The 13,665-nt window shown below is 43.7% G+C and overlaps 1 protein-coding gene across 1 annotated transcript; it reads right to left on the reverse strand.

Annotated features, from left to right (window-relative positions):
- Positions 1-1,335: 1,335 nt before the first annotated feature.
- Positions 1,336-12,950, reverse strand: SDAD1 (SDA1 domain containing 1). The gene is made up of 22 exons (XM_050320611.1): positions 12,813-12,950; positions 12,596-12,700; positions 12,333-12,431; positions 12,093-12,203; positions 11,834-11,905; positions 11,644-11,744; positions 11,302-11,359; positions 10,376-10,450; positions 9,892-9,993; positions 9,584-9,653; positions 8,764-8,867; positions 8,407-8,464; positions 7,795-7,853; positions 7,411-7,487; positions 7,011-7,108; positions 6,547-6,623; positions 6,026-6,158; positions 5,064-5,158; positions 4,412-4,605; positions 3,847-3,931; positions 3,287-3,448; positions 1,336-1,692 (listed from the first exon to the last, which is right to left on the reverse strand). Exons 1-22 carry the CDS (start codon positions 12,900-12,902, stop codon positions 1,642-1,644), a joined length of 2,076 nt encoding a protein of 691 aa, XP_050176568.1. The 5' UTR covers positions 12,903-12,950; the 3' UTR covers positions 1,336-1,641.
- Positions 12,951-13,665: the final 715 nt, after the last annotated feature.

Consider the following 13,665-nt stretch of genomic DNA (forward strand, 5'->3'; position numbering starts at 1 on the left):
CGCTTTCCCCGCAGCCACAGCGACCACAGCGGCCACGCCCGCCGGGCAGGGCCGGGACATGGCAATGCCCGCCCCGAGGCGTGCCCGCCGGGCCGGCCCGCAGACTGCAACCCCCGCACCTCGGGCAGCACACAGGGTGACAAAATAACCACCGAAACCGGTATAGGATACCGCTTAACACCGGCGTTTACCTTGTTCACCTCGTGCTTCTGCTTGCCTAAGTTTATAAGAGGCAGTCCAACACTACCCTTTTTACAAGGAGGGCAGACAGAACAGACACACACTTGGCAGTAACCAGGCATAGTTCTCAGCTTGCTGGCTCACACAGCAAGGCTGTAAACAAGAGGGAAAAGGGAAGAGAGAACACTGGAGACTTGTCCTGAACTCCAAGAGCAGAAGTTACCTCTTCTTTTCAGCCTCAGTAATTGTTAGTTTTTGAACACATGCACATGAAGGGAAACCACTCAGATCTTTAGGACAGAAGAAAATTGCAATACAAAATTGCAATTTATAAAAACATCCTACTTGATTCTTCTCTCCTGGCTCCCTGAAGCCTCTATAAGCTTTTTTGGTCTTAGAAGATTGTGACAATACACAATCAAGATAATTAGGAATTAAAGTAAATACAAATACATATTAAACATGAAAAACAGCTAAACTGCGCAAAGTCCCACATAGAAGATAAGCAGTAACCCAGCTTCCAAAAAATAAAGGAAAAAGGCACCCAAACAAATGCTTTTCCATTACACTGTGCTTGTGGCACCTGTTCCTGCCCCACAAGGAAATCCATTTCTAACAGATTTTGACAGAAGATGTTATAAATAAATCACTCAAATTATTTATAATTTATCAACTCCATGAAAACAAGTGGCTGGGGAAGGTACAAAACTGATTAATGGTCCCAGCAGAGGTCAGTGCTGAAGCATAAAGAATCCAGAGATGCACGTTATTCTCACATGTACTTGACAAGAGACACCAGCCAGTCACTCCCTTAGACTCACCAATATAGCAAAACATTCCTTTTTCTCTCTGGCATTTAAGGGTAGCATCATATTTAAACGGCAACATGAAAACCATATCCCATATACTGATTTGAATTTTCTTCATGAGCTGCAATGAAACTGATTCTCCCCCCAAATCTTCACTTGAGCTTACCTGCATTACACAAGGATTTGGTCTTATTACATTGGTCAAAGACAGCTGTTCAGACATCTTACTCAAGTCTGTACAGCCACACCCTTAAGACAGGCACAGACACTACATACACGTTTTAGAGACTGACCAGAATATTCTTTGCTTCCCATTGCTTATTCAAGAATTGCCTCGAGTCAAATATTTTAACGATAAGGTTGTGTATTTTAATACTTTTTTTTGCATTTTGTATGTTAATTACATTAAATAGAAAGGTAATTGCCTTCTCCCCTAGAATGCTTTAAAAACAAAACCCTTCCAAGTTAAAGGCCTCTATCTGTCCTACAGATGCAGAATCCATCAGCTTGTAAGAATTCCAGCTTTAACTCTGAACTGAACAGAGATAAATCCATAAGGCACCACAGTCCTTCTTTCCCTCAGGGGGATGGTGGGTGGAAATAAGTATTTCCAGGGCTATTTCTTCAAGGGTGAGTAAGTTCTCTTCAGCACTTATTTCAGCAGCTTTTTCCTCTTTTTCAGAAGTGCATCTCGAAGAGCAATCTGGACATGAGAAGAGTGGAGTAATCAGGTAAGGAGAATAATAACTGAGACAACATCCCAATCACATCAATGACCCTTTTCAATTTCTTTAACCTTTGAGAAAAACACTAAGAGTTCATCAGCTCCAACTGGGAACAGCAATAGCAAATGTTAACTACAATGGCAGAAACACTTATTTACCTAAACTCCACAGTACAATTAAAGAGCTGAGCAATACCAAATACTATACAATGAAAGATAAACTCTTCTTCCACTGACTCATTTTAACCAGAAGAGATCAAGACAAAGCTTCAGCCTAGATAAGAGGTAGGTAAAAATGTTATTTGTGAAGGCATATGACAAAACTTTCCAAGGGGGAAGAAAGGTTTACAAGTGCCATGTCACTCTGGTTTAGCTGGTAAAGTATCTAATGGTATAACTGTAGACAACAGGCCATTTTATTTTGCCACCAGAAGTGCTGCAGAATGCAGTGTCACACAATTAAGGTACTCCAACCCACTCATTAAAGTTACTTGCAAGTTATGTTTAACAGAACTGATACTGTAGCATAACACACGTGATGGAACTAAGCACAAAACATTCAAGAGGGTTATAAGTGAGCCAAGAACCATTGTCAACAGCAGCTTCCTGGAAGTGCCTGGATTGTTTATTTGCAACCTATTTTGTGTGTTTTGAGAGCATGGTTAATATAGTCAGCCTTATGTGCACAGAGGATATTAGTCCACACCTTCCTGTTAAACAGAAACACTTAAGACTACTGAGTCTATTGACAGCTGCAGTCTCACCATTCTCAAGGCAACAAGTTGCAAACCAATACACATTATGCAAGTGATATGGTCCTGCAAACACATCACAAAAGAAGCCTCTGACAGCACTAACAAGACAAACTAGCAAGGAGAAAAAACCCACCACATATAAGACAACTACATAACTGGATTATTCTACAAGTTTGTTGGAACATGTTTGGATGAGTTCAATTTACTAACACCTTGTGAAATCCTGGACTGGCAGGGGTCTCACCACTGAGAGCAGCACTACAGTCAAACTATTGCAAAACTGATTTTCCAGTTCACTTCAGGTAGCAATAGGTGTCCTTAAAGAACAGCTTTAAATGTTATTCGTGACAAGCTATTACATGGCCTCAAGGCCAGAACAGGTGACTCCATAACACAACAGTAACAGGACAAAGGTCAAAGAAAGACTGGGGAGAGTGAAGAAACACACTGAGAGTTTGCCTTGAGAGACAACTCCATGTCAGAGAAACATTGCTTCTATCACAGGATTACAATCAGGATTCTATTATCATATCTTCAATTTATGTAAGGAAAGCAAAATACTCCTAACCTACACTTGACTCTGCAACAGGGCTTGGACCTCAAAGCATGTTAGAGGAGCTTGTCAACAACATTCACTACAGTCTCCAATACAGCTCCTCCGCCGGGGCACAATTGAGGGAAGCCAAGGCCACAGGCTTTGCAGCCATTACACCACCCAAGTTAGCAGCAACATCTCAGGACACAGGGTGCACAGCACTACACCTGCACTTTGAGTTTGAGCTCACACAGCCCCATCCATTTCCAGCACTAATCATTACCTGTTTCTCCCTGAAGGAACGCTTGTTCTTGGTGCAGACACTATGACTGTATCTCATCATCATGAAGTTCTTGTTCTTTTGCTTTTCTTTGTTGGAAGAGCTGGCAAAGGGGTTAATTCTTGTCTTCTTTTTTACAAATTCTTTCCTGTCTGTTTTTCCAGCCTAGAATAAAAATTGTAGTAGAATAACAGGGGGTCACTTCCATTTTCCTTCCCCACAGTCAACATCAGCTGCCTGATGGTAACAGGTTCTATGGCAGTAACAATAAACTTGGATTTAGGATGACTTTGTGTCCATATCTGCATTCTCCTATGCTGGCTGTATTTCTTAAGTCACTGTGAAAGTTGGGTGTGTTTGTACTTTTGTGGTCACCTGTGACCAGCAAGAGGCCGTCTCTTGCAGCCAAAATGCAACAGCAAAAAACTGAAATAGTTTCTCAAAACCCAATAGCAGCTGGGCATCCATCTTACAGATGCAACCCAAACACCTCCTCTTTCTGCAGAAGGCAAACATAACCCTGAATCTGCAAAGACAAGACATGAAACATCCCAGTTCCTCACCATTGCAGTTGCCAGTCTGGTCTCTTTGTCTGACTTGGGCTTCTTATGGAGATGTTCGATATCTCTGAGTGAAAGCAACTCCCCCCTACACAAACAGAAATCCAGCAAAGGGTCACCACCCACAACACTTTATCTGGCATGGAAAACACAATGCCCTCTTGGTCTCTAATCCATTTCTTACACCACTGTCTTACCATAAACTCAGGCACAAACAGTTCTTGTTCTCTTTCAGGTTATTTCTCATGCTTGGGACATCCCCCTCAAAAGCTGCCATTACTGTTTTTAAAGTCTTGCTTTATCCACAGTTTCACAAACTCTGAAGTAATAACCAAATAACAGTGCTACAAACCTCCCGATGCTCTTGGCCTGAACAAGCCAAACAGGCTAAGACCTTCCATAGGCCCCTCATATCTTTTCTCCCAGGTACAAACAAAATGCTGAGCCAGGATCCATTCTAGGCCACGGCTGTTTGTTACCTGTCTCCAGGGAATACTGACTCCACAGCAGCGCTCTGTACCCTGCTGCAACGAAAAGCTGTTTCACCAGATGACAGTCCATATCCTACCTGCCCTCCTCCTCTTCATCATCTATTTCAATGTATTTCCTCTTTGCAGCTTTGCCAGGTGCAGAGTTTATTTCTTTGGAAAGCTGGGCAAGACGTATTTTCTGGAAGTCTTCTTGAGTCAGCAGCCTGCTCGTACTGACTGCTGCAGCTTTGGCTTTCCGCTCCTCTATGGGCATGCTTTTCACCTTCTCTGCCTTGGGAAGAGAAGCACGTACAAAAGAATCACCTACAGCTTGGCCAGCCACTTCTGTGCCACAATCTATGACCCTTACCTCCCAAATATTTATCATGTAAGGGTAGTTTTGTTAGGAAATGCTACAACCAGCTGTTAGGATTCTTCTTAGTCTTATACCCAGCATCTAGTATGCATTACATGCATACCCTATTTTGGGATAAATACAAGTACTTACAAATATCACAACTCTGAGACAGCTTAGCCCTGAGACAGAATTACCCCTTCTCCCCTCCTCCCCCTAAGGTGTGTACCTCAGCACAGGAGCTAAACAGTATTCAAATCTCATTTCTTCTGCATAGGTTACACTCAAGCCCTGTATAATTATTTATGAGCAGCCACATCCAAGTATAGAGCATCAGAATCTTGTTTACAATTAAGACTAATATACATTTGGGACAAGAGAGACTTGAAACTCACTACTTGTTGCTGCTCCTCATCCGAGGAGTGATGCACATCAATCCATTCTCCATCTTCATTGTCCTCCTCACTCAGACTAGCACTTTCCCAGCCATCTGCTCAGGGAGAATATACCCATTAATGTGGACTCAACTCAAATTAGAAATAATGCATTCTTGGATCACCTGTTCCCACAGACTTTCATCACCTATCTCCTAACTGCATTTTGCCCAGGATTATGATGCCAGCTTTGCTCTGCAAAGCTTAACTCTCACCTCAAGGGCAATATCCTGAAAACAGTGCATTTGGGACAGTCTCTGAAGCACCACAGTAGCTGACAGATGCTCACCTTTGTTACACTCCTCAGCAATGGCAGTCCCTCCTTGCTCCATCTAAACCAAGGAGGGAAGCAAGGTGCTTTACAGCTACCTTACTACACTATGTGCATTGCTCCTCTTTGCTGCTGGTCTGACTCAAGTGCTGATGTTACCAGCTTCAGAACCAAGCAGATTGTTACAGTCATCACTGCATTCGCATACCTAAAAAGGATGGCATCTCAGGACATTTATTCCTCCCATCACCTCCCCTGCAGCATTTTCAAAGCACTCCGGCTTTATTTCCCAAACTCTGCCTTGCTTTCAAAGACTCCCCCATCTCATTTCCCTCAGGTTGTGTAAAGCATTTGTACAGAAAGTGAGTTTAAGCCAAATATTACCTCCAAGTACTGTTTCAATGTCTGATAATTCTCAACAACTTCTCTTTAGCAGGAGCTGAACATATGATGTTCCACAGCTGTACAATGTGTCTCTGTTTTTCCATCCCAAAAAATAATAGTAACAAACCCCACTAATGCTCTTCAAGGATATAGGGAAGTGCAAACTACGCAGGAAGGCAGCAAAATGAAATGCACTAAGTGTTATGTACATGTAAAGTCTTACAGACAGTGATGTCCAAAATACAATTGAAAAAAAAATAAGGCCAACCTTCTTCTTGTGTTCCTCCCTTTTCCTTTTGATCCTCAACCTCTAGCACTTCGGCTCCTGGAATGTAGTCTTTGGCATCCAGTTCTCCATATTCATGGATCCTGGCTTCCACTGAGGCCTCAGTAGGCTTACCCTGTATATTAAAAAAAAAAAAAAAACCAAAAAAACCCACATTACATCAAGCAGGCTGCTAATTTTAGTGCCCACAAATGCATGAAAATATCAGGGGGAACAGGAGGGCATGGCTGGAAAAAGATCAATTTTGCTAGATGAAATAAGATCTTGAATTCCTGAAGGCGAAAGAACTCTAGCCAAAGAGCTCACCTTCTGGAGCACAATCTATCCAAGAGTCAGATGAATTCGAACTAAGGGCAAGTGGAAATACAAGCAGACCACGCACAAAGGTAGCAGGCAAGGGAAGAAGACAGGCTGGACTCCACCTCATTCTCAAAAGGCCACTTAGGCCAGTTATTTTTGAGCAGCTCAGTTCCCAGTGAATGCAATGCACATGGAATTCTTACCCTGAACTTCTTCTGCAGCATCTCCGGGTTCAGGGAACGGAACAGGTGTATCAGAGTTCTTGCAGACATCATCACATCTACCCAGAAAGGGAGACTCAGGAGTCAGTACCAAAAAACCCAAATTCTGAGCAAACAAAGCCCTCTCAGGTCATCAGCATTTACAGCCTTCTCTGAAGTTATGGCTCCCCCTGATTTCTCTGCTGAACACAGCACTTCCTTAGGGCTTGTTCTTAACAAACCATTTCCTTTTTTATCTTGGTCAGTTATTTCCCTGCCACAGCTATCCATGACTTTTGCCTCCCATGGATACAAACACTGCAAATACAACAATATAACCCAAATACTTCAAGTGTTCTCTTAGCCCATAAAACTCATTAAGACAACACTATTACAAAGGCTGTAACAGAGGAGCACATAATACAAGACAAAAAAAATTTTTAAAGCTGTATCCATGTAATATTTACTTTTATTTTTATGAGTCTTGTACTGAACGAGGTCTTGGAGCAGATCTTCAGTCATGGCTAAGGGACATCTCGCAGTGATTTCTTTTATTGCATTGATTCTAAAAGAAATGAGAATTAATCTTTTTCTCAAGACCAGTTAGGACAAAATCCCACTAGTAGACTGAATTATCTTAAACTCAAGGAACACTACACTAGATTTATACAAATCTGGTGTAATAGAAAGCCATTATAGAACACTTCCACAAAAACACAGTTTAAGCTGAGACACTGTCCTAATTTGTTTTTACTCAGGTAGGTTCTTGAAAGCATAGTACAAGTGACAGGAATAGCTTTCAAGTGGTTTAAAAAAATATACTATCATACTTCAGAGTTCAAGATGTTTGTATGATTCTGTACCCACCCTACAGTCATGACCTCTCCTGAATTCTTGTCAGTGACAAAGTTGTTGGCAATGGTCATCAACACTGACTGAATAATCTGAAAAAAGAATGCACATTGAATAAAAGCTTAGACATGATTAAGACAGAGGTCAGGATATGTCACTACAACCCACAATTATTTTCTGGACACAAGTTATTCTATAGAAAGGAAGACAAGTATGTTGGTTCTCCCTCCCCCACCACCTTTATATGAAACAATATCTTGCAACTTGCAAATATAGCTGAAGTTACCCTCAGCTCTTCCAAACAGTCTGCCCAGATTCCCTCTCTCCCTCCCCACAAATACACTCCTATTTCCATGCTGGTCTGCAGCCCATTTAGCATCAAAGAGGTGGAACACTGACCTCAGGTGGTACCAGCTGATGTGAAGCCTGTGCAGCAAACAGAAGGATCTTTGTCACCTCTGGAAGAAAAATGGGAAGATGCCAAAACGTATTGCTGCACCTTTCTCTGGTCTGTAAACACATCTGCCAGAACTCAACAAGCTGCTCAGTCAGTCCCAAAGCCACTCCAGTCTGACCTTATTTGGGACAACTATTTCTCCTCTTCCACCAAGCCTTGAGAACAATTCTGGCCTCTACCCACAGCAGTGCAGGCCCTCAGTGGCCACCAAAGGCAAAAGGAAAGATTCCACAACTAGAGTCAAACATCAATAAAATGAGGCAGCAAGAGGCAGCCATGCTTTGTTCAGCTGGTCAGGATTAGGGATTCAGATGCATTTTATTCCAGGGCTGAAGTTTCTCATATCCCCAGATAAAAAGCCCTGAGTGTACAGTTTCCAAAGAAGTACAACACACTCTGCATTTTTGGCAGTCAGGAACTTGTACTTCCTTCTTCCACACTCTGCACTACTCCTACCTCCCACCAATCCACTGCTACCTATTCACTTAGAGCACCACTTCCACGAAATGACTGCACAAGACATGGATCAGCAGTGGCACAAAGCAGCTACTTACCTCTCTGATGGGGCTGTAGGAATCTCTGAACAAAGGGGTAGAAGTTGAAAAGGAAAAGCTGCAAAAAAAAGTTGGAACATTATCTTCTTATCTTTATTATGTATCAGCTTATGAAGGTGATCTCATGTTCAATCTCATTCTGTAGCATGCTCTCCACATGTCTCAGATTTCCTGGCATGATATTGTCTCCTGTGTTCAGTTTGATACGTGTGAAGCTAAGGAAATGAGTTGTACTCAGATAAACTCTTGACACATAGAAGAATTAAATCTCATTTTCCTGAGGCACAAGGCCAGCACATGCCTCTACCCAAGCCAGGTAGGATACCCAACAAAACATTATAAAAGCCAAGTACGTACCTCGTGTATTCCAACCAGCCTGGATATCAGGTCCATGAGCATCATCTTCACTTCAAATCGCTCCTTGCAGTTCTCCAGCTGCTTCAGCAGTTTCTCAGCGAAGTCTAAAAGAGTAGTAATAGATTTGTAGTAGTTCAAAAGAGCACAACACAACTCAGCTGGGATTAGGGTAAAAAAAGGCAGTCAGTTTTGAGTGTTTTTAAGTCAAAGTGCCCTTGCACAGAAGGAATTCAAGGTGGTCAAAGCACTTCTCCCAGTGGGTTATTTTTCTTCTCACATGCCTAAGAGTGCTGAAGCTGTGTACAGGTTTAGAGGAAAACTAGCACAAAATCTCCATCATAAGCACAGGGTTTAAAGCTAGATTTTTTTAACTATATTTTCGGCCTATCTGAAAAACAAAATCCCCCAAAGTTCACTACATCCAACTAAGACAAACTCAAGTGCTGTTAGACAAGTGTCAGGCTAACAACAGAAATATAGTGTAGAAGGGAGTAAGCCCAAGAAGCTTAGTAGAGTAAGCTGATGTTCACCAAATTACAGCCTTCACATATGCAAGAGAAACAGAGAGCTACATTCTGATCTGTAGCAACCCAAAGGAGATAAGATTCCTCCTTTTTTGTCTCCCCTCCATGTGTTCCACTAAAACAAGCAGAACAGGACTCATCTCACTCCAAGTGCAGTGTAACACTAAGATAAAACACTTCAAGTGTCACATCTTCACCTACTTGCCACTTCCATTCTCCTGGCACAGCTGTGCCCAAGTTTCAGCATCTGAGACTAACACAGACTTGCAATAACACGAAATGCACTGCATGCTTACCTTGGGGATCATGAATCAAGTGAATAGCAGAGAAGTTGAACACCTCTGGCTTGCTCTTCTTTTTCTGTTTCTGCATGGAAAAGGGTAAGAGATATTCTTCTCTTTCCATGAGGAAAGTGCTTCGGTTTTAAGATTGTTGTCTAAAGATGCCTCTTCAAAAAGAAATACTGAGATTATCAAAACTCTCCCTCTTTGAAACCACACAGGGTTTTCTGCCACCCCTAGCTAAACCAGCAGGGCAACAGCACAGCTCCTGCACTTAAAGGATTAAGCTAAAACACTGGGCAGTCAGACACCCCTCTCCTCACCTTGAGGACCTTCATGGCTTTCTCCAATTTCTTCTTACGCTTGGTGGTTTTCTTGTTGGTCGCGTAGCGCATCATCAGATCTCTGGCTGTGGGGGCATCATCCTTGGGAAAGAGGGAAACAAGGTTCAGCTGATGCCAGGCTTCAAATGGCAGTCAGAGAAACAAACTAGCAATATTTTTCAGGATCACACATTATATTTAAGAACTCTCCCCCTTCCTAAGTGTCACCACACAGGTAACAGTATTTAAAGAGAAAAGCAAAGGAGCTCTTGGCATTTGTCTTTGTATCAGACAGTTAAAGAATCCTGCCACCTGGGGCCACCTGTCAGACACTGAACTTGGTGTGAAGCACAGAAACACCTGGAGAAAACCAGGTAGGAAAACTAAGCAGCACAGAAGCAGATAGATGGGTAAGGTCACTAAGATGGGAGACCTATTAAGTGTTTGAAGAATAGAGAGAACAAGATTTGATCACAACACCCACCTCAGATTCGGAGTCACTGTCTTGTTTCTCATCTTCATCTTTCCCAAGAAAGAACTTCAAACTTGCAACTAGCACCTGAAAAGCCAAGTGAATCCACATGGGACAGAACAAGCTGAAAGGAGTCTTCACAACCACCCACACCCACATCTCAGGTTGTACAGAGACTCATCCAGTTTTTTTACAGGCTTCGATATCATCAGAAAAACTGGATGCCACAGCTGGAAGCCACAGGTGTTTTACAGACCCAGACCATTTTCACTGCCCATCATCACTCAGAGGCACTCAGTCACCCCTGGACTTCCACAATGCCTGGAGCAGATGCCAAGCTGCAAATTGTCTATTATCCCACAAAGCCACTAATTGCCTCATGTCAACATTGTCAAAAACCCCTACACAGGTGATACTCAAGACAATGCTCACAACCCAAAACTTGCATTACTTTATATAGTTGTGTTGTACTTTTGGTTAATTGGCTTTTATTGAGCAAAGCAGCTTTTGGACTTTAACAAGTTAAAAACTTGTTTCTAACCATAGTATAAGTTTTTTAAAGCCTCCTGAATCAGCACAGAATGCCCAATACTCACTCAGGCCCCAGGCAGGGCAGCTCCTCTCCTATTTAACTAACTAAAGCCTCACACCGCACACTCATTTCAAGGAGGTTGTATTTCAACAAGCTCTCATGAACAGCAGTGGAATATGCACCCACCCTCCCCATGCCAGCCTCTATTCATTGCTAGATAAGCTGCCAGTTCTGCTCCTCTGTTCTTAAGAGCCAAGTTCTGCCTCCTCCCACAAAAGCTGTTTTGAAAATTTAAAACTCAAGAGACAAGTCAGCAAAGTTGGTTTGCAATAAAATATTAAGCTACATCCATAGGAAAAAAGGTATGAAGTAATATCCCATTTCATTAAGTAATATCTGCTCTCACCTTGGTCACTTTGGAAAAGCAAGCAGTTGTGATGACATTGACTGTTTTGGCATCGTTCCTGGAATAAAACGAAGCAGCACCTTTTATTTCAAGTTTTGCAATTTCACAGTGTTCTCAGGAAACTAGTTCTGATCACATATTCAAATTAATTAACTCATTTCACACAAGACCTTTTTGTTTCTAAGCTTATTCCTCAGCACAGGATACAGCCCCACTGGGCCAAAATTAATACATATCTCTTTATGTCTTGGTCCCCTGGATTGCTTCGGACTATATGCCACAAAGTGATGCCCATGTGCCCCACAACAAATCCTGGAATCAACAGAAGCCTACCAGACCCACCAGATATTCCTTCTGTAAAGTTCTATCATCACATCCAGAGAGATCTTGGCAGCAGTGGGATTGCTGTCTCTCAGCATTGTGTACATGAAGTTCTGTAGTGTCTAAAAAAAAGGTTGCAAACATTTTATTAGAAGTGTTCCACAAGAGTACAAGGTCTAATCCAAGTACAAGTGAAAGCCTAAGCACTTACCGTGTTCACTTTGTTGTTTTTGTGCTTAGCATTGACGTTCTTGATGTCTGTCACAATGTGAGTGTACAAGGTCTGTAAAGGAGAGATGACAGTGAGGAGCACAGGTCATGCAGAGAACAGACATTACTGTGCCCTCACAGTCTCCAAGGACCAAAGTGAGACCCAGCTCACCACCACTGAGCATATAATTCCAGGCTGCAACTATAACAGCAAGTTGGTCCAAACACCACAGAAACAAAGACGACTGAGCACAGCTTACCTTTCGCAGCAGTTTATCATGGCACCGCAGCAGCTGAAAGAAGAGCTCCAGCAAACTCGTGGGATTTATTAGATTCTTGTTTCTCAACAGGATTAAAGCCTTGCAGAACGTCTGTAAGAGAAGCCAAGCTACCATCATGCTCTCCAGCCTCCCTGCCGATTGCAAAGCAACCCTCAGGCTCTCAGCTCACCCCAAGGGGTGTGTTAGCCTCGGGCAGGGAGTGCCCCAGGGTGGTCTCACCATGCGCAGGTCGGGGTCCAGCACTGTGTGGTGGTAGGAGAGCAGCTCCTTCAGCTGCTGAGGGAAGCTGGACATGTGCTCAGGGTAGCAGTGGGCCACCTGCAAGGGAGAGGCAGGTGAACGCTCTAGGGCACACCTGGCAAGGTGTGAAAAACCAGGAGTATTGTAAGTGTTTGTATGATACCAATAAGAGGCACTTAAGCCCATACCCAAGCCATACCCAAACGTGGGTGCCGGTGCAGGGCTGGGCGCCGTTGGCTTACCTGCGCCAGGAACATCACCAGTTCGGCCAGTTCCTTACTGGGCTTGTCCGGCTGGAAGGTGAAGATCTCCACATGGGACTGGTAGTGGTGGTACTGCTGCAGGAACTGCACATATACAGGGAACGAGTGAGCGGGGCCAGCAATACCCACCCGTGCCTCCCCCTCCACAGCCCGCAGCCCACCCCGGCCTCCCCAAGGGCATTCCCGCGCTCCGCACCTCCTCGGTGTAGGAGGTGGGGTCCCTCTTGATAAGGTTCTGCAGCTGGGGCAGGTTGCTGGGCAGTTTGTTGCCCTGGCGGCCCGACATGGCTGCGCGGCGCCGGCACTGCCGGGACACGTGAGTGCAGGGCCGGGCGCCGCCATGATGGCCCGCCCACCGACGGGCGCCGCCAGGGGACAAAGCACGGCAGGGGACGCGAACCTGCACAGCGACCTCAGCGACTGGCAGCGCTCACCCAGGGCACCCGGGGAAGGAGCTCGGCTGGAACGCCTTCCTAGCGGGACAAACACCTGGGGGGGTCCTCTGGGATTAAACATTATGCCAGCGAAGGGGACTGACCATAGCTGCCTCTGGGCAGCTTCCCCAGGGATTTCTCCCCAGCACTTGTACCTTGTCACTTCAGCACAGTTCATACTCCCACTGTTCCTCCTTTCCCAGCTGATGTCAGGAAAGTTGTATCACTCTATATCTCAAATAATCATTACAGAAGTGGTAAGCATCGAAAGGGAAGCCTCAATTAGGACAAGAAATTTATTCTAGCTTCATCTTTTCTGAGTTAAACTTTCAATCAAGATAATAGAAAGCCAACCCCTTCATTTGCATAGCTTATACTGCTTTAAGCTTACTACTTATTTACACTGTAGGAACAGGTTTATATTCCTTTATACAATTAGTAGATGCTATGAAATAAGTTATACCCAATAATCCCTCTTCCACAGAGCTGTGTAGCAAGTGTCAGAAGAACACCAGGACTCAAATATGGCACAGTCCAAAGAGCATAAACATAACTTCTTGTATTTCAGGCAACACTCACCTCACTGAAAGGCTTTTTATTATGCTGGTAAGAATC

This window comes from Myiozetetes cayanensis, unplaced genomic scaffold (genome assembly GCF_022539395.1).
Source record: "Myiozetetes cayanensis isolate MyiCay16 unplaced genomic scaffold, myiCay2020 scf24, whole genome shotgun sequence".
In the NCBI taxonomy this organism is placed as follows: Eukaryota; Metazoa; Chordata; class Aves; order Passeriformes; family Tyrannidae; genus Myiozetetes; species Myiozetetes cayanensis.

Excerpts from the sequence above, each read along its gene's own strand:
- SDAD1 (XM_050320611.1), bottom strand. The coding sequence starts at position 12,902 with ATGTCGGGCCGCCAGGGCAACAAACTGCCCAGCAACCTGCCCCAGCTG. Across the intron at positions 12,204-12,332 it reads TGGACCCCGACCTGCGCATG|ACGTTCTGCAAGGCTTTAAT; the intron begins GTGAGACCACCC and ends CTTCTCTTACAG. Across the intron at positions 7,109-7,410 it reads GGAGAGGTCATGACTGTAGG|AATCAATGCAATAAAAGAAA; the intron begins GTGGGTACAGAA and ends CATTTCTTTTAG.